Source organism: Podarcis pityusensis (assembly GCF_964106645.2).
Source record: "Podarcis pityusensis genome assembly, chromosome: 4".
NCBI classification, from domain to species: domain Eukaryota; kingdom Metazoa; phylum Chordata; class Lepidosauria; order Squamata; family Lacertidae; genus Podarcis; species Podarcis pityusensis.
Window position 1 is genome coordinate 47046037 of NC_138027.1, and position 24509 is coordinate 47070545.

A 24509-nucleotide genomic window follows, 5' to 3' on the forward strand; every position below is an offset into this window, starting at 1 on the left:
TTAAGGATGTTGAGAGTTGTTAGGAGGACACGCCCCCCCCAGCTACAATTCCTAAAGTTCCCTGGGATTGTTAAAGCACTATGAGAATTGTAGCTCTGTGGGGGGGATAGTGGTCTCCTAATAGCTTTCAGAACCCTTAACAAACTGCAGTTCGTGGGATGGTTGGGGGGGGGGTCATCTAGAACTTTATAAAGATCAAAATTAAAAAGATGACAAAGAGGTCATTTTTAGCTGAAAGTCATTGTGACAATGCGTTTTATTTCTTCTGAAAAAAATCAGTTAATTTTCTAAAAGCAATTTGTGCTAAACCGATTTAAATGCGAATATAATTTATCTTAAATTATTTACACGCAGCTAAAAACAGCTTTGCTGATACTGTACTCAATTAATCCGAGAACTCCATCTCACTGAAATGCTAGTGCAATATCAAGATGTGCCACAAGATGGCAGACAAAGTTTAGGAAGCCTCCAGTTATTTCAAACCCACCACCCGCGTCTCTATTACTGAAATATGTTTAATAATAGTTGCATGCCCAGAAAAAAATAATGAACATTAAACGCACGTACCAACACATTATACACCAAGCAATAACATATAGCGGATCATAAGGATTGTGACCGCAGGACAGCTGGTGGGAGGAGCAGGCTTGTTCAGCAGCCTCCCTCACTTTCTCGGGATTTTTTTCCCCATAAGGAAGGGTAACAGAAGGAAAGAGAAATTAGACTGCAGATCGGTGACAAGTTAGGAGGGCGGGGAAAAGAAGAACGAGGCGTTTAGAGAAACCAAGCATGGTGACGAGAGAGCATCCTGGGCAGTACTATGACGCCCTCCAGATGTTTTGGACTACAACTCCCATCATTCCGAGCGAGCATGGCCAATCGTCAAGGAGGATGGGAGTTGCAGTTCACAACGTCGGAGGGAGGGGCAGCTCGGGGCGCTGAAACAAAACCATAAAAAGCTGAGAGAATGTGTTTGCAAAAATAAAATAAAAGCACCGAGTTAAAAATAACCCTCGGGATTACTTGGAGTTGTGTAGTGCCAGTTTGTAGTGCCACAACGTTAATGCACATAAGACACGCTTTTCTTACAGAAATACCAAGGAAAGGTGTTGTGAATCACAGTGTGTGTGTGTGTGTGTGTGTGTGTGTGTGTGTGTGAGAGAGAGAGAGAGAGAGAGAGAGAGAGAGAGAGAGACTGCACTACTCTGGACCACGCAATCGCCGCAGGAGGAAAAGAGCGCAGGGGTGACTTTGCCAATTCCGACGGCGGAGAGGGCGGGGCGGTCTCCTTGCAGCTAGGGAAACCCCGCCCCTCTCCACAGTCCCGTCAGTCAGTTGCTAGGATACCCGGCAGGGTGGCGGCTTCTTAACGCCCGTCTGCTTAACAAGCGTTCGGTGTGCCGTAAAGCGCGCTCACCCTCGGCCCCTCTTTTGCCTGTCGCGCGCGTCCGCTGCTTTACGGCCTCTCTCGCTTAGCTTCGGCTCCGCGGCAGCCCCGCCCCTTCTCCCGCACCTGCCCCACCCACTTTCCATCTGCTATCCCAGCGCGCAGATGGAGCTGCCGCCTTGACTGGCTCTTCCCTGCGTCTCTCGCGCACAGCTGGGCTGCTGGCCGCTGTCATGACAAGCCCAGGGAAGGCAGACGAGCCGGACCGGACGCTTTTCGTGGGGAACTTGGAGAGCCGCGTGCAAGAGGAGATTCTCTACGAGCTTTTCCTGCAGGTGCAGGGGACGGCGGGGCGGGGCCACCTTGGCAGGTGGGCAGGGCGATCTGCAAGTGGGCGGGGCTGGCGAGCCGTCGGCTGCAGGGAAGAGGAATGCTTACAAGGAGCAGCAGGTGGAAGATTTTTGTCAGGAGTTTTAAATTCGCAGTATGAAGCAAGGCTTCAGTCCTTTTCCATTCCATCGAGGATGTGTGAAATGTACCAAGAGGTGCCTTAAACAAAATAAAATGGAAAGATAAAATAGTCATCAGAAGCTAGGTTTGCCTGAAACAGGGCTTTATTTATTTATTTATTTTTCTTGTAAATATTCAGGAAGCTTGATATTCAGGGTGGCTGGTCAGTTCTCAAGGTGATTGAAAATAAAGGCAATACAAAATGAAAACTATGACCATGTTCTTAAAACCCAAAAGGGTTGTCACCTTTTTCTCCATGTTAGGACTGTGGTGCTTTTGGTACACCAGGCAAAAATTTAAAAAGTGAAGCTTTTTGAAGCACAGACGTAAAATTAGGTGAAATGCTACATTTATTTTCATGTGGCCTGCAAGCCCTTTGGGGGTTGGACTAGATGACCCTTGGGATCCCTTCCAACTCTAAGATTCTATTATTCTGTGTTCTCCCCATCTTCTCAAAAATTCTCAGACAACCACTGAAAGCAATGGGAATGGAAGTAAAGGAAGGAAATGTGATTGATAAACATATTAAATGTTGGGAACTTCCCAGAGAATGGTTGCAATCTTAGGTGGAAAGGGCCTCTTTCTTTGTTTCCCAGGTGTCAGATAATTCATACATACTTACTATCAATCATTGCTTTCCAGTTTTAATCACAATTTAATCATGGTTCTTGTGTTTTGGCATGCCAAGCAACTGATAATAGCTTACCACACCCTTAACAATAAACACAAAATAAATGGGGGAAGGTTCATGGTTTCCTTATGTTTCTTCGTCAGGCTGCTAGCATCTTGTTTGGACTTATCCCCTCTTTCTACAGTGATATTGCTGGAAGACTTTTCCTTCGTTCCGTGTGCCTCATATCCTTCCCATTTTGGTTTTCTTGCTTCTACATGGATACTTACCGTATTTTTTGCTCTATAAGACTCACTTTTTCCCTCCTAAAAAGTAAGGGGAAATGTGTGTGCGTCTTATGGAGCGAATGCAGGCTGCACAGCTATCCCAGAAGCCAGAACAGCAAGAGGGATTGCTGCTTTCACTGTGCAGCGATTCCTCTTGCTGTTCTGGCTTCTGAGATTCAGAATATTTTTTTCTTGTTTTCGTCCTCCAAAAACTAGGTGCGTCTTGTGGTCTGGTGCGTCTTATAGAGCGAAAAATACGGTATATTTTATAAAGCAGAAATGCTTTCATCTCCAGTAGCACAGCACAAATAATCAATGACGGGAAAGTTCTGCTTGTTCCCACCTTCACTAAATTGGCACCTAATAGCTTTCTGATAACTTTGTTACATGCATATGATTCACCCATTCTTTGTACCATAGAGCTGGTAAAACAAAAATAATGGTAAATTAGATGTTTTAAAGCTTTAAAAATCTAGCTGTGCCTGTAGCTTGCTTGAGCAGGTATTTTTATTTATTTATGAACAGGGAGATCTACATGTTAAAAAGAACAAGCACCAGAATACTTGATTTGCTACTTCCACTCCTTGAAGAACTCCATCATCTGCAGTAGGCAACCTTGAACACCAGACTGGAAAAATGTTGCTTCAGGGAAACTTGTCTTTTCTGGGGTGGGGCAGTGGGATAAAACAAACATTGATTCTCCTTGGAAAAGCTGAAGGCTTCAGTTATGACTCTGTCAGATGTGATGTTTACTTTTAAAACATTGGAAAATGTATAGAGCCATTATGTTGAGCAGCAACTGATATTTGACACTATTGAATACAGGCAAAATACAAAGACATCTAGCTTGTTTTCTGTGAGTTGTCACACATTCTTATCACATGTCCCCTTTCAGTTTCTTCATCAAGACAGAAGTGGGTTTTATTGATTAATTCAGCAAATCTCTGTTTTCACAAGTTACTGCCTGAATCTGTTATAATGAAGAGATGCTGAAGATCCATATAATTTCATTTTTACTAGTTTTTAATATATACCGATCCCTCAATCATATTTCACCAGTATACACAGCAGTTAAAAGAAGGAACACTGTATGTTTATAGTAAGAACATAAGAACACTCAGCTGTATCACACCAATGGCCAATGGAGTCAAACATCCTGTTCTCACAGTGGCCAACCAGATGCTTGTGGGAAACCTGTTTTCACATGGGCATTCTGCTGGATTTCATATAAAGCCTGAGGAGTAAATGTGAACAGGATTAAAGGTAAAGGTAAAGGTACCCCTGCCCGTACGGGCCAGTCGTGTCCGACTCTAGGGTTGTGCGCCCATCTCATTTAAGAGGCCGGGGGCCAGCGCTGTCCAGAGACACTTCCGGGTCACGTGGCCAGCGTGACGAAGCTGCTCTGGCGAGCCAGCACCAGCGCAGCACACGGAAATGCCGTTTACCTTCCCGCTATAAAGCGGTACCTATTTATCTACTTGAACTTAAGAGTGCTTTCGAACTGCTAGGTGGGCAGGAGCTGGGACCGAAAGACGGGAGCTCACCCCGCCGCGGGGATTCGAACCGCCGACCATGCGATCGGCAAGCCCTAGGCACTGAGGTTTTACCCACAGCGCCACCCGCGTCCCAACAGGATTACACATACACAAAAAGCCTGATTAATCATTCTGCTCTTTGGGCTATAGACTCATCTCTGCCTGACAAGAGCTTCTGCTCATTTGAAGAGTGTCAGAATTTCTTCCTCTTATTTCCCTTGCTAATCTAGCACAGAAAAAGAAGATCAAGATACGGTCTATTAACCAACAATTGGTTCAATCTCTTCTTGGATAGCTCTTATATTTACCTGTAGATCCTTCTGCAGTTTTACACTTCCTTGTTGTTTGTACCGTATAACTCATGTATAGCAATCAAATTTCAACTGCTCCAAAATGAACAGCCAGATGTGTAGAGTTCAAGTAACTCCTGTTCTAAACCACATGTACTGGTTTCAAGTTCATTTCTGGGCCCGGTTCATTGTGCTCACATTAGTGTTTAAATCCCTGAATGATTTAATCCCCAAATATTTGAAAGACTGCTTCTTTCTCTACAGGTCTTCTTGGGTATTAATTAAGATCAGCAGAGGGAGCCCTCTTGGTATTTTCACCAGCCTCAGAAGTTCACGGAATGGCAGCCTTGAACAGGGCAGTCTCTGTGGCAGTCCCTATGCTGTGGGAATCCCCCCCCCCAAAGGAAAGGCACCTTCATTATGTAATTATGCTGAAGACACAGCTCTTGACCCTGGTCTTTGACAGCTGAGATTTATATATAGAGGACCTACCTTATTCTCTTGACTGTAACAGGTTTAAAGGTAAAGATAAAGGGACCCCTGACTATTAAAAGTCCACTCTGGGGTTGCGGTGCTCATCTCGCTTTACTGGCCAAGGGAGCCAGCGTTTGTCCACAGACAGCTTCTGGGTCATGTGGCCAGCATGACTAATCCGCTTCTACTTGCACTTTGACGTGCTTTCGAACTGCTAGGTTGGCAGGCGCTGGGACCGAGCAATGGAAGCTCACCCCATTGTGAGGATTCGAACCGCTGACCTTCCAATCGGCAAACCCTAGGCTCAGTGGTTTAGACCACAGTGCCACCCGCATCCGTGGTAACAGGTTTACAACAGTGTTAATATTGTATTTTAAAATTGCTGTAGGGCTCAGAGACCTTATGGTGAAAGGTGGGTAAGAAATAACAACAATTTATTATATTTTGGACTGCCTACATATATCCCCAAAAAATCCTTAAGTGCTTTGCTAGTTGCCACAGTCCATGTAAATTGGATTGATAAGCTAAATAGAATAAAATGTATGAATAAAATGTGAGATATGCAGACTTTGAATATGTCATGAAAATCTTTGTATATTAAAGTAAAATTACAGCATAATGGCATGTGTTTGTTGCAATGCTGAAATAGCTGGTACCCAATATTATATACCTTTTTTCCCCTTCTGGTCCAGCAAGCCTTAGAATCAGCAAACAAACAGCTATTTCCTTCCTGGGATTTATGAGAAAGTAATGCTTAAGTTTCTTGCAGGCTGGACCGGTAACCAAAGTGACCATATGCAAGGACAAAGATGGAAAACCCAAGACTTTTGGATTTGTCTGCTTTAAACACACAGAGTCAGTGCCTTATGCCATAGCTTTGCTGAATGGGATTCGTTTATACGGAAGACCAATTAAAGTGCAATATCGGTTTGGTAGGTTTAGCTACCTGCCAACAATTTTTTTTTACAAAACCTGGGCATATAATGCACAATCATGATGTGAAAAGTGATTGTTACTATGTTAGTGGATCCATATTTAATGCATTAAAAAAAACAATTCTGAGAGTATAAAAATTCTCAAACTAATTGGTATATTGCATTTTTACCCTTTAAGACATCCCACTTTCGCAAGAAGGTAGAAAAAAAAATCCTGATATCACAGTAAAAATGTGATCAGGTAATAGATATATTCTTTTGGGAATCAATAATAAATGAGAGCTGAATCTTACAATCTTATATCTTATATAATGTATACAATCTTATATTATTATTTTACAGTCTGTACTTTGTTACCCTCCTAGCAGAGTGCAACATTGTAATGTGTACACTTGAAACTGCTGGTCTTTTTCAAATTCCTTTAGTTCAGACTTTCAAAATGTCTTTATACAAAACTCCCCCCTCCCTCTATTATGTCCATGTAGCAGGTTGGATGCAGCATTGTTCTGTAATCTTTCTATCAAAACTATGGTGTAATTTTCCCATTTTTTTCAATAGAAAACTTGAAATATGTAGTGGCTACCAATATTATAAATTAGTAATCTAGTTTTTCCTTGAAGAGTTGTCAGCCTGTTATGTTATAATCTGCAAATCCTTTTTTATCACTGCTAATCTCTAGTGAATCTTCATGACCACTTGCAAGTTGAAATATATCAATAAATCACAGTTATTCAGAAACTTACCTTGGCCAGGATCCATATAATGTCTTGGTTTCACACAAGGACCTTGTGCTTTAGCCTGGGAAAACTTGTAATATTTGTTCTTTGAACGTATCTGGCCAACATGATAAATCATTAACTGTTTTTTAACCTTTCAGTCATTTCAATAGCAGTCTGCCATATGCTATTAAAGACTGCCGTTTGAGAAAAAAACTAGTCTAGAACCCATTTTTTTAATTGTTCAGGGAAGTTTTTAATATTTGATGTTTGATTCTGTTTTTAATCTGTTGGGAGCTTCCCAGAGTGGCTGGGGAAACCTAGCCGGATGGGCAGGGTATAGAAAATAAATTATTATTATTATTATTATTATTATTATTATTATTATTAATTCATGGGGATCCAACTAAAGCTGCAGTCCTAATTTAGTCCATGACTAAAAAAAAGTCGCATCAAATTCAATGGGGCTTATTCCCCAGTAAGTGGAATTGGGTTTGCAGTCTCAGTCATAATCAGAGAACCACTGGAAGCAACAGACAGGTACAGTGGTACCTCGGGTTACAGACGCTTCAGGTTACAGACGCTTCAGGTTACAGACTCTGCTAACCCAGAAATAGTACCTTGGGTTAAGAACTTTGCTTCAGGATAAGAACAGAAATTGTGCGGTGGTGGTGCAGTAGCAGCAGCGGGAGGCCCCATTAGCTAAAGTGGTACCTCAGTTTAAGAACAGTTTCAGGTTAAGAACAGACCTCCAGAATGAATTCTTAACCTGAGGTACCACTGTATTCAGTGGGTCTGCTCTTGAGTATAGCCTGAATATTACCCCGATTCTTGGAGACCAATAAAGAACTTACCATTGGGGCTTGCTATGATAAAAATGTTTCCCATATTAACTGCTGAATAATGTGCCCCTAAATGAAATCATTTTCCATTTAAAAAGTTTGCATAAAAGTAGATTCGACTTTGTGAATGGAAGACTCCAGGAAAAGTTTGGCAGGATTGACTGGGTTTTTGGAGATGGGTGGAAATTGTATTGGATAGGTTATACACTTGGTTTTAACTTTAATAGGTGTTTACAATAAACTAATTATAGTAGTATGATTGCTGAATTTTGTTTCTATATTGGACTTCTTTTCTATATTGTAAAGTATGTTAAGCGTTCAGAAAAAAAATGAAATCAACTCTCTTGACTAGACCAATTTTAATCATTTTTTAAATTATTATTTATTCCATTCATAGGGAGTTCCCACTGTGTAGAGTTAATCAATCATTGCCAGAATGTGGAACATGATATACAGTCATCAACACACAGGTAATGGCTTTTTTCCAGTATAAAAATATCATGGAGTTTAGTTTAGACACAAACTCTGTTCTGATACCCAATATTATGTGGTATATGTGCACTGAAAGTATAGACTAACCTTCCAAAATGTTCAGTTTCCTACCCCCTTCTAGTGCCATATCAATTTTAGCTCCTTAAAGCAATAATCCAATCACATTTGCATTCTGAATTAGTTCCTAAATTATGTATAATGTTCAGCCACAAAATTTAAGCTGGGAGGGGCAAGAAAGAGTGGGAGGGTATGGGTAAGACAAAATATTCCCAGGCTGTCACAGTGAAGAGGTCCATATCCCATTATGGCAGTGGGATCCACACAGGACCCAGCAAATTCTGTGCTGGCCCTGCCCCCATTGTAGCAGTTGTCATTTGGGCAGGTGCATCTGACCACTCCTCCCTGACAGTGGAGACTGGCAGAGATGGGCAGGGCTGGGTTGCTCTGCTAGACTTCAAATCTGTACAAATTTATCTGGGAGTAAATCCTGCTGAACATGCAAAGGACTGTGTTGTAAAGAGCCCAAATCACATCTATATATGTATGTATTGAAAAATGAGTAAATCTATTAGCATTCACTCACCATATCTCCCTACTTGCTCTTTTTATAGGAATTTAGAGCCCTATGGTGGTACTCCATTACCTCTAAGTCCTTTTCAGGTGAATAATAGCCCACCACAGGATTATTCTGCCTTTCAGAACATGGTAAGATTGAAATAATGATCACAAATCTATCACAACAATAGAGACACTTCATAGGATGTGTAATGGAAGGGGGAACTGCCAAACACACAACTTGTGGAAACTCTTTCCCCCTTTCCCATGCTATGGCTTTAGTTATGAACCTGTACCCATACCTGAGCAGCCGCTTAGTGAAGCCAAGATTATAGCTGGCAATCTGCCCCTCTGTGCCAGCTGTGCCAACATCCTTCCAGAAACAGAAATTGACTGGACTCTGCAACAAAACTCATTGTGCTAGGCTGTCTTTAGTATTGCCTAGCCATGTCCGGTAGATCCAGGCCAATGAGTTTGTAATCACTTTGCAGGTCATGCAGAGCTACAGCAAAATTTGCCTTTCTTCAAAACAAACAAACAAAACACCCCCCACACATTTATGTCCTCTGCACTTCCAATATGAAGCATTCTTGGCTAGGACAGCACTGTGACAAATTCCAACAATCTATCAGCCTATAGTTGTGAACATCAATGATATAAATGGGATGGAGGCATTCTTTCATTGCTTACATTGGCATGTCTGCCTCACATAATTTTTGTGTCTATTTCATGTTTAGACCCCCTTTAAAAACCTTATACATTAGTGTGTCGTGCTTCAACTGGAAATGGTTTTAGGAGCAGACCACAGTCATGCCAAACTTCATATCTATAACCAACATGTGTGTGTAAGAATTACTTGATTTTTACAGGCTACCTAATAAAGGACTAGTGTAAATCAAAGCTTACATACTGACAGAAACATGTCCAGTACCTTTCATTCTCTAGAACTAATGAAGCAATGTTCTTCCAAACTTTAAAATATTAATTTACCTTCTATTTTCTAGATGACGTGTTTCTTAGCACACCAATATACCCCTTATAATCCAATGGGACAGCAATTTCCTTGCTATCAGATGGCATCACCACCGTCGTTTCCAAGTTTTCCTGTTCCAGCCTATCTGAATCCAGGACTAACCTCTTTTGAATGTGTGTACCCAGAGCCAAAGAACCACACACAGTATCTGGTTAAGGAAGGTTCATCTAAAAGGAAAAGGTCTCAGGAAACTAGTGACAGTGATAGTAGTGTGGGAAATGATAGGAAAAAAACAAAAAGAAAGTCAACAAAACTATAAGAACATAAATATGTGTACAATGGTGTTGACTACATAGTGCCTATTTGCACCCTACTAAGAAATATGACATGGCTATTGTGGTATATAAGATTATTTATAACGGTTTAAGGTAAAGTATTATAGAAGTTACACTCTGATTAAAAGGGAGAAATAGCATTTTTTTTTAATTTTTTTAAAATCACCTTACTCCTTTACAGAAAAGAATATACAAAGCATTTTAATCTCATCTAGTAACTTTGTCCACAGTAAAGAGTGGCTGTCTTTAGCCTAGCTTGCAGTTATTCAAAACTGTTCATATAGTTTTTGGTCCTCGTGATTCCTTACATGGCTGCAGGAGTTCAGCCAACTGGAAATGCATAAATAGCATGTGGAGTTACCCTTTTCAGCTTTCCCACATCATGGTGGAGAGTGGGGCATTCAAACATGTAAATGAAACAAAATACTTGTGTACATGGAAATTTAACATGTTAGGCTTAAGCTTAAATTAAGCACTTCTCTCAACTATGCTAGCTTTCCTTGTGGAAGTTGTTTGTTTGTTATTAATGTGGAGAAACATGCATATATGTAACTGCTCACTTACTGGTTCAAAAGGGTCATATCACTTGGTATTTCTGCATGTTTGAGTTGGTTTTAAGGCTGCAGTTTGATTCACCTTGAGGATCTAAGTAAATTGGGAGTAAATTCTGTGGGATTTACTCCCAAATAAGTGCAATATGATTGCAGTCTCACTTGGAAATCCAAGAACTGTATTGGAACCAGAAGGATTTCATTCTGAGTAAATATATTTATGAAAAGAATGCCAAATCCATATATACAAGGGACACAAATACTGTAAGAATATTACTGGCTGCTATTGAAGGAGACATGAGAATGAAGTAAATTTTCTCTTAAGATATGCCTTGCTTGCAAAGTTGTTTGTGAATTCAAGGGACTAGCCTTGCAATTCTGGATTGCAGAGTATATATAGGCACACATTATTGGTTAAGTTCTTTCCCACATGCAAATGTTGAAAGGCTTGAATATTCATATGATGTCACAATGTGATGCAGGTAAACAATAAAGCTTATTGCTAAAACCTGCTTTTGATACTTGGCAAGATATTTCTATTTCATGACCTATGCAGATATGTCTTATTCCTGTAAAACTGACAAGAGAGAACAATTGGTTACTTTTCTATTACTGACAGAAACTCCGTTATTCTCAGTTATTTTTAATATTTCAGTTACAATCTGGAGTCAGTCACCCATTTACATTCATACTTCTATCACATTGCATACAGTGTTTTTCTATGATGTCAGTTCATACATCTGCTGGTTCCATGCAGTTATGTGTAGAAATCAAGTTGTGTACAGTACATGCAGCTTTCTGTGAATCACATCACAGGTTGTAATCAATTGCACTGTTACAAGGAAATGCCTTCTCTTGTAGAACTGACATACTGTATATTGGAAGTCCTGACCTTCCAAGTGCCATATACATATATTCCACAGGGCCTCATTACAAACGATGGTCAGAAACACTACAACTTTGGGAGAGCAACCCCTCCCACTTTATCCCTATGTGCATGTTTAAGTATTACTTGTGAGGGGAGGCTGGGGAACAATCCTTACCTGCCTCCTGGCTGATCAGTGCATTTCTAGTCATCAATAATATCCTTGATAGGAAGAATTCTGAAGTTCCTACACACCAATTCATAGAAACGTTAAAAATGTTGCTGCATTTAATATGCACATATTCAGTTTTTTAAATGGTGATAAGTACCATTAAGGCCAAGCAGGATTGGAACTGTGGTGGGTGTAGGGGGAGTTTAACCCTCCCACAATCAGAATTAAAATCTCATCTTCCTCCTTGCTCTTTGCATTGGGAGGGACTATTCCACTGACCAATGATGGTGATGTGCAACCACTATTCATAAACAGGTTGTGCTGGTTTCTTGGCATCTGCCTGGGAAACTATGAAAAAGAAAAGCTAGATGAACTTACTTATTGCAGTAAGCTAGCCTGAAGGGAAGGATCCAGAAGCTTGCTGGCTATCTTTTGGAAGCATAGGTTCTAACATGTCCAGTTCTGTGGGAAACAGGGCAAGGTGTTCCGGCATGCATAGGCTCCTATGATGATTCTATTTGATTTCCATATTAAAATTTGGATTGTGGATACTCTTTAGGAAAATCAGCCCAGTCTTAAGCGAGGTAGTATAATTTTTGAGTCCTGGGCCAATCACAAATAATTACTAAACTCTGAAAGCGCTGGGGGATGAATAACCCCAGGTGGCAAAAGCAGATCTTAGTCTAGTCCGGGGTGAGGAACCCGTGGACCTCCTGGTGTTTGGTGAACTCGAACTCTCATCTCTCGCCCTTACTTCACGGCTGTGTCCTAACGCGTCGGAAGCAAGGGAAAAGGCGTGTGCTTCTCCCCCGCCATCAGAAGCAAGTCACTACTGACGCGCGCGGGCGTGGACCTCAGGACTTTTGCTTTGGAGATAAATCGCGCATCTCCCCATTCACCTTTCTATTCACCGCTGTCTCCGGGCGGCTGAGTTCGGGAGCTCCGCCCCCGATTTACCGCCGGCGGCTGGATTGGTTCCTTTCGCTTCCGATCGGAGGAGCCGAGCCTGTCGATGCAGTCGTCGTCCCGGGGGGCTGCTGCTGCTAAGCGGAAAACATCTGTTGCTGAAGCTGCGCTAGGGACGACGGGCGCTGAGCCTCCGGGATCAGCCGGAGATATGCCGGGGGACTCGTGGGCCAACAAGCGGGGCTCCTACGAGCGCCTCCGGCCCTTCAACCAAAAGGTAATTGCAACGCCCATAGATGGGTTTTGCATGGTGTTCGGGGGGAGCGCGCACGCGTAAAACTAGGTGATTCCAGGCGGTGGGGCTGTTTCAGGAAATCATTGTCCTTTAGCTTCCAAAAGCACTCTCCAGGCTCCAACACACACGCACGCGGAAGGTTGGGCTGGGAAATCCTAAGAGACCCCGAGAATAAATAAAAAAAAGGTGGATGTGGTTTTTCTCCAGAAAGGCATCCTGTGTCCTCCAGCTAGTTATTCTGAGTATGCTTTGTGTTCAGATAGGTGCTGGGAAGGACCCCTAGGGTGCTGTGGTTAAAATGCTAAGATGCTCAAGGGGACAGGTTAGGATACAGGCTGCGTCTGGGCAAAGCATAAAGGGGGGGGGGGTCAAAGGCAGCCGAAGAAAATGAGCTGCTCCTCTCTGCACTGGCTGGGCCTGGAGGCAGAAGCTTACACCTGTATGAATCAAGGTCTCAAGCAGCTTCCTAGCTTGATCGGGTGAGCCCTTTGCATTCTGAAAGTTTTGTTTTTCTGCTGACAGCTTGTAAGCATAAAGACCCAGAAGAGTTTATAAACAGATAACTTCTTATTTGTGATCTCACAAGTACAGTGGTCCCTCAGGTTACAGATGCTTCAGGTTACAGACTCCGCTAACTCAGAAATAGTACCTTGAGTTAAGAACTTTGCTTCAGGATGAGAACAGAAATCGTGTGGCAGCAGCAGGAGGCCCCATTAGCTAAAGTGGTCCCATTAGCTAAAGAACAGTTTCAGCTTAAGAACGGACCTCCAGAACGAATTAAGTTCTTAACCCGAGGTACCACTGTACCTGGAAGTTGCACGCACCCTCAGATATGGAAGACCTCCTATTCTCTCATGTTTGCTATCTGGGCGGTGAGAGTACTGGATGGAAAGGATAACATACTCTGAATGCCCTTAAATGAGTTGTTAGTCACTTTGGCTCTTGACACAAAGGGCTGAAATAGAATTGAAGCAGATTAGTTGTGATCAGATTCCCTATCTGGAAAGGCACCTGAAAGGAGGTAGGGTTGGAACTGAATTGGGGTTGAGGTGCTGCTTCTGCTGCTGGGGATGCTTAATTAATCCTTTTGTCCCATTCCATTGTCTTGATCAAAATCGCACACATCTGTACACACATCCCAAACTGTTACTAACTCTGCTGATTCAAGTAATGGGGCTCTGAGAAGCTGAGATTTAAGGAAAGAATGTGCAAAGGAGGCAGGTTTCCAAATAGAAACAGAAGCAGAGAGTTTGGAAAAAAGGAAGAATTGAGAACATTTTTTGGCAAAAAATATGTATGTCGTAGACAGACTGGATTTCCCCTAAGCCCTATAACTTTTGCCTGCCCTAAACCTCTTTACAGAACCAGCCATTGTGATTTTGGTTGGAACTACAATACTTGATTCAGTCATAGTTCCTTCAGTCCCTATTGTTTAAGTATGTCTATATGTATGTGTTTTGGCATGCATACGAAAAATAAAAGATCTAGAAATGTATCTTCCCTGGAGTGCCCCACAGTTTGATGACATTACAGAAATAATAATATGCAGATTATAATGGTGTGTGTAATTCTTATTTCATATAAATCTGATAGCAAAGTTGTAGACTTCTTCTGAATTTCACTTTTTTATATATAGGCTAGACACAGAGAGAAGGCTTTAGCCTAGTTTTTTCTTGTTTGCTTTTTTACAGAAATGCAGTCCTGAAGAAAGTGCTTCCTTTTTAAGCAAGATAACATATTCCTGGTATAGCAGGTACAAACGTTATATATGTTGTTTTAAATTTACCATAGAGGTCCTTGTGCTTAACCAGAAACTGGAAAGATAGGAAAGCTTTTAAAGCCTTGCCTTATAAATTATTAAAGGTTCATTTATTTGTTTGAAGCCACACACACCTCAGAACAAATACATGCTTCCATGTAGGTCTGGAGCTTTGGTAATAATAAACTGGAGAAACATGTCCCACATTGACTTATCACCCTTTCACAGAGGCCTTATGCCTCTGAATACCTAAGTTGCAAGGAACAACAGGTGTGCAGAGTGCTGTTGTGCACAGGCTTCTTGCATACTCACTTCCCAAAGTCAACAGAACTCATACTAAGATTTTTTTTTTAAAAAATTTTTAACTCCTCTTGGAGAAGTTGAAACATCTAATGTTGCTAGATGAGTCAGTCATCACTAAGTATTATGTTAATTACCCGTGGTGGTTTTGCACTCTTTACATCTTTTAAATCTTTACATCTTTTAAATACTGGCTGCAAATGAGATATTAATATAAGCTGCAACTCTCTGTGTAGCTGCGTGTGCTTGTGTCTCGTACACGTATATGCATGCATAGGACTGCAGGCCATTGTACAAGACTTGGGATGGCCATCAGCTGACCAGACAATGATTTAATGATCAGCAGGCTGTCACTCCTGTTTAAGATACTTCTTTATATAGGCCACAGGGCTGCTTTCCCCCAGCTCTGCCTCTTTCAAACTTCCTGTTCTTCCTGATACTGGCAATTTTCTCTGTTGGGAGACGCATAGTAATGTTGTCTACAGTATTGAACCTTTGACATATTCTTTAAGGATGTTGCCTCTGAGGAATTTTCCTCAGGCCGCGCTTCTTGAGGTGTTCTGTTCTGGAGCCATCTTGTCACCTGTCTCCCTGCTGTTGTCAGAATGGTCATTTTCTTGTCACAATATTGTGGTTTACAGTGAATGAGCAGCATGCTGCTACATGTAGCCTGAACTCTCCCATTTTGCCTCTCCCTTGGCATTTGCGGGAGAAACCAATCGTGGAGCTGCAATCTAGGCTGGCTCCTCGTGATAAACCAACCAGGGATCCTGGTTAGTTGCTCCCAAACAAGTCAGGATTCATCAGCCAACAACAAATTATGGTCTTATTTCTTCTGCTTGTGCCAGGAAAGTAGCAAAGGGGGAGCAATTGGGGCTGCGTAAAGCAGCACACTGTTGGTTCATAGTAAACCATGATTAGACAGTAAGTTCTGTCTTGCGTGCTGTGCTTCCCTCACGTTTGAATGCTCCTTTGGCTTTATTTTCATAAGCTGAAATGTAAAATGCAGTTGTAATTACCCATAGTGTAGAACCTCTGACTTTTTTTGGATTGTGTGAGCAAGTTTGACCCCTGTTCCTATTTTCCTGCATACTTCTAAAGCATGCCATGGAGGTTTCATAAGTGTTCACAGGACTCACAGGGGAGTGAGTAACCAACACTATTTCCTTTTATTATTATGGAAGCAAATCACACGGGACATTTCCCCTGTGGTCACTTTGTTGATTTGACAGTGTTTTATAGGAGCTGTTGCATGGAACAGGGAACTAGATTTTAACTATAGAAATAAGCACTTTCTCAATTCTCTTTTCACTCCTTTATGTTTTACTATCTTGTTGGTTGTTACTTATCTTTGAACTGTTTTGTGATTAACTTGTCTTTTAACAGATTTATAACTTTAGGCTATAAGAAACCATTGGAAAGGGAAGACTTGTCTGAGCTCATTGAAAGTGTATCATCCTACATTGTGTGTCCAGAGTTTGAAAAGCATTGGAGAAAGGAAGTATTTAAAAAATCCAAGGACGTAAAGGTAATTCTGATGACAATAAAAAAGATGTCCCTGAAAGAAGCCATGGGCTTCCAGAGACAAGATTTATAACCTGACCTTGAAGAACTGGAATGACTTTTCATCTCATAAAGAACTCCTGTGTGACACATGCATAAGCTGCTGTTGCTTCTCCTTTCACCTGTTTTCTCCACCCAGTCTGTCTCTGTAGATTGCAATACCTGTGTGATGCTTGCTCAAAATGTTTCCCTGGAATGAACACCTGATCTCCTCAATAGATACATGATTTAATGCCTTAGATGAGTAATCCCTTAGGTGAATCACACAATTTATACCCTCCATGTACAGTGAGAACTGACCATCTGAAGCAGAATGATGCCTCTTAGAGTTTATCCATGTTGCCTAGGCAACTACTGGAAATCTGGTAACAACCAATTTAAGCGTGTTGCTAGGAGTGAACATTGATGTTCCTTTGGAAGCTTGATCCTTGCCACCACACATACAAATTGTGTCGCAGCAAACATGTATGTGGAGCCACTTTTAAAATGTTACTGTACATTTATTTGTTTTAGAAGGGTTTTCTTTTGTTGTAGGCAAACAGCATTTCCATATTTTCAGATCTCATATCTGTTTAATCCACAGGCTCCTGCTTACGAAGATGTGACAAAAAAGCCAATTTCCCAAAAGCCATCTCTCCTTTCACCTCTATGGCAAACATTTAAATTTTTCTTGATCAAGGTGGCTATTCTGAAAGTTGCAACTGATTTTTTAGCTTTCCTGAGCCCACAGATTATGAAGTAAGTTTGCAAATATGCCTTAATATCAAGCTGGCAGATCCAGGTGCCTTGGGCTTTTCCAGATCTTCCTGTTGCTTGGTTGAATTTTCTTGCAAAAATCTCACAAATGTATCTGTATTTTGAGAGATAAATTAATACAAATTATATGTAATATTAATTAGCTGGAAACCAGCTAATAGCTTGAAGGAGGACTACTCTTCCTAGTAATTGGCCTGGAAAATCTGGACCATTGACAGTAGAATCTGACCTCCTCCAGCTGTTTAATTACATACATTTGTCATACTGCTTTGTTTACTTTTAAATAATATGCTTTTTAAAATCTCAAGTATTATTTGGCTTGAAGGAGATGGTTTACCAATTGTGCTTCTTGCATGTTGATACATTTTCAACTTGAATGAAATGCAGGCAGAATTTGCATAGTTCGTTGAAGTCAGAGATATGTAGTCTGCGTTTAAGACATTGGATTAACCTGATGTTATCACTTTGGGTACCGCTGCCATCACATGCATATGTCTGTCAGATAACGTTTGTGGGTTAATTGTTAGCAGCTTACGATTAACTGTGGGCTGTATCCAGTGGTTAGTTTGTGCTAGCAATGAGGTTCTTCTGTTTATGCAAGGTGGAGCACCTGGCTCTCACTTATTTCCCTCGCCTACTGCATCTTTCTCTATCATATCTGATAATGTTCCAGAGCATCCTTTGGTAATCAAGAGCAGCTCAGTAGATAGGGAAGGTTGGTGACATCAGGTATCTTTCCTTGTGAAAGCAGAAGTACAGGTAAGAGCCATATGCCCTACTGCTACTATAGTTGCAACCTGATTTTTTAAAAAATTGTCATTGATTATGGAACTTGGTTAAATTTGCATATGGATAACAATATTTCTGGCACATAAATAATAATTCATTTTTTAGATTACTACATGTAGTGCAACTGCCATCAGCTTAGGAAAATCTGCTTCCTTCTGCAATTAAAGGAGGAATACCTTTTTTAGGATGGTGGCTGCCATTTTCAATTTTTAAAAGGACATGTATTAAAAAAAATATGCTGTCAGGTTCATTGTTGACACCTATTTATCAATTAAAGGCTTTCAGTTAATTAAACTTTGCAGTCCTCTTATCACAGTTAACTCTGCTATTAGTGCTGCTCAGTTTAGGAATTATCCTGCCCCTGTCAGTGACATATGGAGACTGGGCAACCTGTGCAAATGCATCAGAGTAGTTTCTGGAATCTGCTGCCAGATAGTTGCAGTGAGAGGCATATTTCTATGCTTTCGACATGATGGTTCCCTCTGCCTCCATATGCAAAGGCCACACTCATCCGCTGTATATGCTAAGCATTCTTGGAGCACCTAGCATTTCCTACACTAGGATGCAGCCTTTGAAGGGGTTCTGTGTTCAGGGTGGGATGCTGCAGATCATAGGGATTGTGTCCCAGGAGCTGAGAGGATATTGGCTAAGAGGATGGTGGCCACCCTTCAGCCAGCTTACCCATTGCCTTCATCTGCTCCCAGTCACAGGGGATGGCCTGGCACAGTGAAGCCCACCTAGGCATGACATCCAGCTGGTCAGGACCTGGGTGAAAATTGGCATCTTTGTTCAGTGTCCTCCACATTCTAGGAACAAGATAAACATCACCCAGGTGTTCCTGGTTTTTCAACTAAGTGGATCTAATGAAAGTTGGAAGCTTATTCACTGTGTTATATGAATAGGAATAGGATCATAATTTGCTTTAAGAATAAAATAAAATGAACTTTGCTGTTTTGCATTGCAGGGAAATGATTCTGTTGTGTGAGCATTCCTCTGCTCCACTCTGGAATGGCTATGGGTATGCAGTGGCTCTTCTGCTTGTGGTTGTTATGCAGACGCTAATCCAACAGGCCTACCAGCGCCTTAACTTGCTTACTGTTGGGAAAATTCGAACTGCCGTCACTGGCCTTGTATACAAAAAGGTAATCTCTGCTGTCTGTCCATATTGGGGGTGGGGGCAATGATGCCTGCAGAAGGGAACTCCCCACTGCCCCTTCCACATTTCATTCCTCCCAATCCTTGGGATGTGGGCAGGGGTTCGTAGTAGTAGGCCGTTATCGGGAAAATTGGACAGAGGCAGCCTGCACAAGTGAATCCAGCTTGTTCAAGCTGCCTTCCCAATTCCCCCTGCCTTTCATTTGAGGTCTTCCGTTCAGGTTCCAGGGTCCTCAGGACAGACCTTTCCAAGGGGGCACTTAGATCTGCCTTGGGGAACAGAAGGTGAGGAATTTCCTTTGCTTATGTCTCCTCCATCAGTTCTTTCAGAACTGAGTGGCAGATGCTCTGGTTAAAAACCCAAGTCCACACATTTTCAAAAAGTGTTCAATCTGGTATTTTCAGCTTTTGGGAATGGGTAGGAGACAATGAGGACTGGAAGGTGAACAGGCTTTTTGAGCTGTTCCACTGATTTATAGAAAGTTCAGATACTGACATCAAGTAAATTCTTGCAAAGTGGATAATATAAATCAGAGATGGGGAACCTTTGGTGCATGGGGCAGTCTTGATCTGCCAGGGCTTCCAGTCTGGCCTTCCAGGCTGTTATTCTAAAACCATGTCCACTTGTCAATCAGGTGATGTTAACCAGTGGGTGGGGGTTCAGTCCTGTTTGGTTCAGCTGCACACACTAGTTCCCCAGATGAAGCTGATCCCAGCAGAAAACAAAACTGAGCGCTGACCCATCCATTGATGCATGGGGAATTCCATCCTGCTTGGTTAGGGTGTGCTGGCCACTTCCCAAAGGGAAGTGGCTGATATACCCATACCCTGTAGAAAGTAAGCTTGAACTTCCCACACATTAGCTGATGTGTGGAGAGTTCAGTTCTGCTTTGTCACTATCTCCCTTCACTCCTATGGGTCAGCTTTGACAAGTGGGTGGGACTATGCATATGTCAATCATCTGTCATCATTATGATGTCAAGTGATTGAGAAATGGGTGGTCCCACCCACCTGTCAGAGCTGGCCCATGGGAGTTGAGGGGAGATAAAGATCTGCCCCCTGGTCAAAAAGGTTTTGTCACCCCTGAACTGCTAGTGGAAACAAGAAATTCTAGCAAATATTTCAAAGGTTCTAGTCTTGTTCCAATGTGCACATGGAACTTCCTTGTATATAAGTTTCCTCATTCATTTTAATAGTGAATGCAAAGTTCTGCTGGACTGGACTGATGGAGGCATACTTAAGTTTTAAAAGCATTCCCATTAATCCATCCAGATAATTTAAAGTGGCCATCTTTTATGGTTTTGTATCACAATGGTAGGACTATTACAAAATGTGTTTCCAGAATATTCATTATACCATCTGTCTTTCCTTGGCTGCAGGCTTTAAATTTATCTAGCTCTTCAAGAAAGAAGTATACAACCGGGGAAACTGTCAACTTGATGACATCAGATATCCAGCAACTCACGGAACTGGCAGTCAACCTCAACCTCTTATGGTCAGCCCCCTTTCAGATCCTCCTGGCCATTACCTTCCTTTGGCAAGAACTGGGTCCCTCGGTGCTAGCAGGTGTTAGTGTGCTGCTTTTGGTGTTACCAGCCAATGCTTTTTTTGCTGCCAAAGTCAAGCAGCTGCAGGTAAGGAATTTCAGTTGGACGTACCGTAGAAAGTTGTTGCATTATAGGGAGATGATCATTTTAATTTGAATGGGTTGCATCCTGAGTTAGGTAAGTAAGTAGAAACACTGAGGCTTTCCCAGCCCTTGATCCCATTGTTGTCCCTTCATGCCCACCCAAGAGCAGCATTAACTTCAGGGCATGATGGCACTTGACAGTGAGCAGGAGGTCTCCCAAATGCAACAGGTCTGGCACATTACATGTCAAAGCTAAGTGTGAAGCTACCTGAGGAAAGGTTGGGTTTCTAAGAGAGGTTGGGGTGTTTTATGTGTAGCGTAAGACAGTAGTCATCCTAGAAATAATTTATCTGTCCAGTGACAGGTTTGAAGTGTGAAGTTGAAAAAGATCTTAAATATCTCAGTAAGGAGTGTCTGTTTGAAACAAAGTGCAGTGTAGCAACTAAGCTATCTTTGAGTGCAAACACATAAAGTTCTAGTTGTGCTCCAAAGGTGCCTTATCCTTACTTAGATCCTCTGGGTTCCCCTTCATCTAATTATAATAACTTACTGCTGTTAAGCATAAACCCTACCACAAACACTTAATTGAAGACCTCTATTATGGGAATAAAGGGAAAGATTTATCTCATAATACATCTAGCGCATTACCCAGCACCCATCTTAAGTGAGGGTGTCTGTCACACAGGTCAATGTCCCAATTGCTAAATGAGATTTATTGAATCTTCTATCTTTATAATGCTTATTTTTTAAAAATAAAATAAACAAAGAAGTTCAGTCATCTACCAGTGTAAGTAAATACTACAGTTATTCTGCCTGAAACATTATTGATTTGCATTCTCATCGGCTGTATTAGTTGTGGAATATTAAACATATATGTGCTATGCAGCATAAAAAAAGGAACCTTTAATCCTATAACCTTTCTTAATAAACTTTATTGTTTTTCAGAAAAGTCAAATGAAGAGTAAGGATCAGCAAATTAAACTCCTAAGTGAAATCTTGCATGGAATAAAGGTAAGACAGATAATGAACTGTATACTTGTTTAGTCTGATTATGGAGGACAATATATATGTCTCAATTCATAACCACATGTAGATTATTTTGAGCTAATTTGATAATAGATTATGCACTTTGCCTTTTCTGAACAATTATTGTTATTATGATTCATTCCTTTTTTCACTATCAAAAATGTGAAATTTTTCAGGAAGATGACTGTCATATCATTCATTCAGAGTCTGGACTGGGCAAGCTTCTCCCATATAGTGTGCTGCATCACAGCCAGGAAATGTCAATGCCCTAATTGATAAAACTAAGCCTAAGTGCATGCAACTGAAACAGCCACATATTACCTGTTTAGCCCTCTTTAGACCTGCCTCCCTTCCCCTTCCTTTCCTCTGCTTTTTCTCTTGTGTTACATCTTAGATTGCAAGTGCCTCAGGGCAGCAACTTGTCCTCTTGTATGCCATAAAGTGTCATAGCACACTGATGGCACTAGAGAAAAAACTAATTGCATCAAGCAGAGGTCCTTCCATTCACCATATACAGTAGAATGTCCCTGCCTGAAAAAGAATGGACTACCTGATCACTTTGTGTCTCTTAGGAAAGAGTCTCTGTTTGAGGTAAATGTCAAACTGTGATGGTGTCCTCCGATATAGAATGGAAACGTTGCCTCTGCATGGGTTTTATGAGGAACTGCTACACAGCCTACTTTTCACATCAATATGAGGGGTGTGTGTGCATGTTTTGCACTTTAAATGTACTATAATAACACACGTTTGAGCATAAATTTGTATTTCACAATATTGCTAACTGGTGCCAGTGTTTCAAAATGTACATCTCTGTTTAGATTCTCAAGCTATACACATGGGAGCCATCATATCAGAAAAAGATTGTGGACATTCGGGAACGTGAAATCGATGTTTTGAAATCCTCTGGTTACCTGACAACATTCTCCATGTTGACGTTGACTTGTATCCCTTTCCTGGTGTGTTTTAATGAAATAGCACTCATTTATACAGTTGGGTAATTATATATCCTACATCTTGCTGGGTGCAAGACAACCCTGCTGATAAAGAACCATTTTGCCACCATTAAGAATGTGTGGTACATATCCAAGTTTTATCACAAGCTGGTGCAAAAACCACAAGTGTATGAAGTATTTTTTCTGCATTTGTGCAACAAATGGAGCAATTTATTTAAAATAAATTTCCTGATTACAAAGTAGGGTTTTGTTTTCATGCTCAGATTTTAATTTGATGTAACAAGAAAGTAAAGAGTTTGAGTGGGGAAATTCTGAAGAAAACATGGTGGAAGCAAAATAAAATTTTAAGGAAAGTCTGGGAAATTATACGAATGGAAGAACAATTTAGGATCCAACCCAGTGGGTCTAGTTTAAGCTTAGTTTGGAGTATAATGCTAGTTGTTAGGTAAGACGTATAGTGCATTTATTCTGGTATAACTTTGCAGTTCATTTTGAATGTATAAGTTCCATTTTAGCATTGCAGCCTAATGCTGTTTTGGCTTTAGCTATAGGACAAATCGATACTATCTGCATAGCAAATAGTTCAAAGTGTGCATTACTTATACACTTGCTTTCTTTATGAATATGAAAGTCTTCAACTTTCAGTTGGAAGTAAGGTAAACTACCGTATTTTCCACACCATAGGACGCACCGGACAATAGGACGCACTTTGTTTTAGAGGGGGGAGAACAAGAAAAAAAATTCTCCCCCTCTCTGCCCAGCGCCCCTTCAGCGAAGCGGCAGGAGGCGCTGTGCAGAGAGGGGGAGAACTTTCCCCCTCTTGTTTTCCCACTCTAAAACAAGGTGCCGTTTAAGGCGGCTACCTTGGAAGCCTGGAGAGCGAGAGGGGTCGGTGTGCACTGACCCCTCTCGCTCTCCAGGCTTCAGGTTCCTTTCGACCTGCTCTTTGGGGCTGGCGGGGGCAAGCCCACCACCAGCCCCAAAGAGCAGGTCAGGGAGCAGTGGAAAGGCGCAGCGGAGAGGCTCCTGCCATAGCCGCGCGTCACCTCTCCAGCCGGGAGAGGGTCGCGGGGGGGTGCTTTAGCCCCGCGCGCGCTCTCCCTGCTGGAGAGGTGACGCGCGGCTGTAGAGGCTCCTGCCATAGCCGCGCGTCACCTCTCCAGCCGGGAGAGGGTCGCGGGCTATGGCGTCTTCGCTCCATAGGACGCACACACATTTCCCCTTCATTTTTGAAGGGGAAAAAGTGCGTCCTATAGAGCGAAAAATACGGTAAGTGAAATGGCACTTAAGAAAGTTTGGTTTTTGCTAGTGGTTTCTGCCAAGGAAACATGTTGAATTGAGTTGTTTCCTGTCAGTCATGCTGTTTATAAACAACAAACTAAAGCACTGTTCAGTTAGTACTACTGAAAATTGAGCTCTTAACCTATGGGGGGAACCCCATTACTTCTTTCTCTTAAAGGTCTCTTTGACTACATTTGGAGTCTATTTTCTGTTGGATGAAGAAAATGTTTTAACCGCTGCTAAAGTGTTTACTTCTATCTCTTTGTTTAATATTTTACGACTGCCTTTGTTTGATTTGCCTACAGCGATTTCTGGAATAGCTCAGGTAAATATACTGTTTGAGCATATGTTATAAAGGATATTTGTGGTACTTAAATAACATTTAATAATGTGCACATTTTTCATCTTTTAGTTAACATTTAAAATCTATTGGTTCATGCTGCTAGATAAAATTATAAGGGACTTTGCTAAAGTGATGTGCATACTTTAAAACACATACTATTCCCTTTTCAAAGTTTATCTTGGGGGGGGGGAGTTTGATGAATCTCTTAGCACATCTTGAAAGTT

At 41.5% G+C, this 24509-nt stretch overlaps 2 protein-coding genes across 6 annotated transcripts in view; both read left to right on the top strand.

Annotated features, from left to right (window-relative positions):
* Positions 1–1125: 1125 nt before the first annotated feature.
* Positions 1126–11004, top strand: RBM11 (RNA binding motif protein 11). Of its 2 annotated transcripts, XM_081003992.1 has the most exons (6): positions 1660–1722; positions 4884–5041; positions 5863–6025; positions 7984–8056; positions 8690–8783; positions 9638–11004. In XM_081003992.1, exons 2-6 carry the CDS (start codon positions 4958–4960, stop codon positions 9923–9925), a joined length of 702 nt encoding a protein of 233 aa, XP_080860118.1. In that variant the 5' UTR covers positions 1660–1722; positions 4884–4957; the 3' UTR covers positions 9926–11004. The 2 variants fall into 2 exon arrangements, with proteins under 2 accessions (XP_080860117.1, XP_080860118.1); XM_081003991.1 differs by lacking the exon at positions 4884–5041 and having other exon boundaries at positions 1126–1722.
* Positions 11005–12438: 1434 nt separating this feature from the next.
* The window catches only part of LOC308476410 (multidrug resistance-associated protein 1-like), a 29991-nt gene continuing 17920 nt past the window's right edge, over positions 12439–24509 (top strand). The window contains exons 1-9 of one of the 4 annotated variants that reach the window (XR_013985860.1): positions 12439–12712; positions 14422–14483; positions 16176–16317; positions 16936–17090; positions 18862–19039; positions 20432–20686; positions 21628–21693; positions 22527–22664; positions 24121–24267. Coding sequence is in view for 2 of the 4 variants with exons in the window: in XM_081003985.1 (XP_080860111.1) it covers positions 12542–12712; positions 14422–14483; positions 16176–16317; positions 16936–17090; positions 18862–19039; positions 20432–20686; positions 21628–21693; positions 22527–22664; positions 24121–24267 (1314 nt within the window). In the remaining 2 variants the exon portion in view is untranslated. Of the gene's footprint in view, positions 12713–14421; positions 14484–16175; positions 16318–16935; positions 17091–18861; positions 19040–20056; positions 20181–20431; positions 20687–21627; positions 21694–22526; positions 22665–24120; positions 24268–24509 lie in introns of those variants that run through there. The other 3 variants (XR_013985861.1, XM_081003985.1, XM_081003986.1) reach the window with 3 other exon arrangements.

Bases quoted from the DNA above. Each gene is read 5' to 3' on its own strand.
- RBM11 (XM_081003991.1), top strand. From the start codon at position 1,621: ATGACAAGCCCAGGGAAGGCAGACGAGCCGGACCGGACGCTTTTCGTG. The intron at 1,723-5,862 runs GTGCAGGGGACG...AGTTTCTTGCAG, and splicing joins TCTACGAGCTTTTCCTGCAG to GCTGGACCGGTAACCAAAGT. The intron at 8,784-9,637 runs GTAAGATTGAAA...TCTATTTTCTAG, and splicing joins ATTCTGCCTTTCAGAACATG to ATGACGTGTTTCTTAGCACA.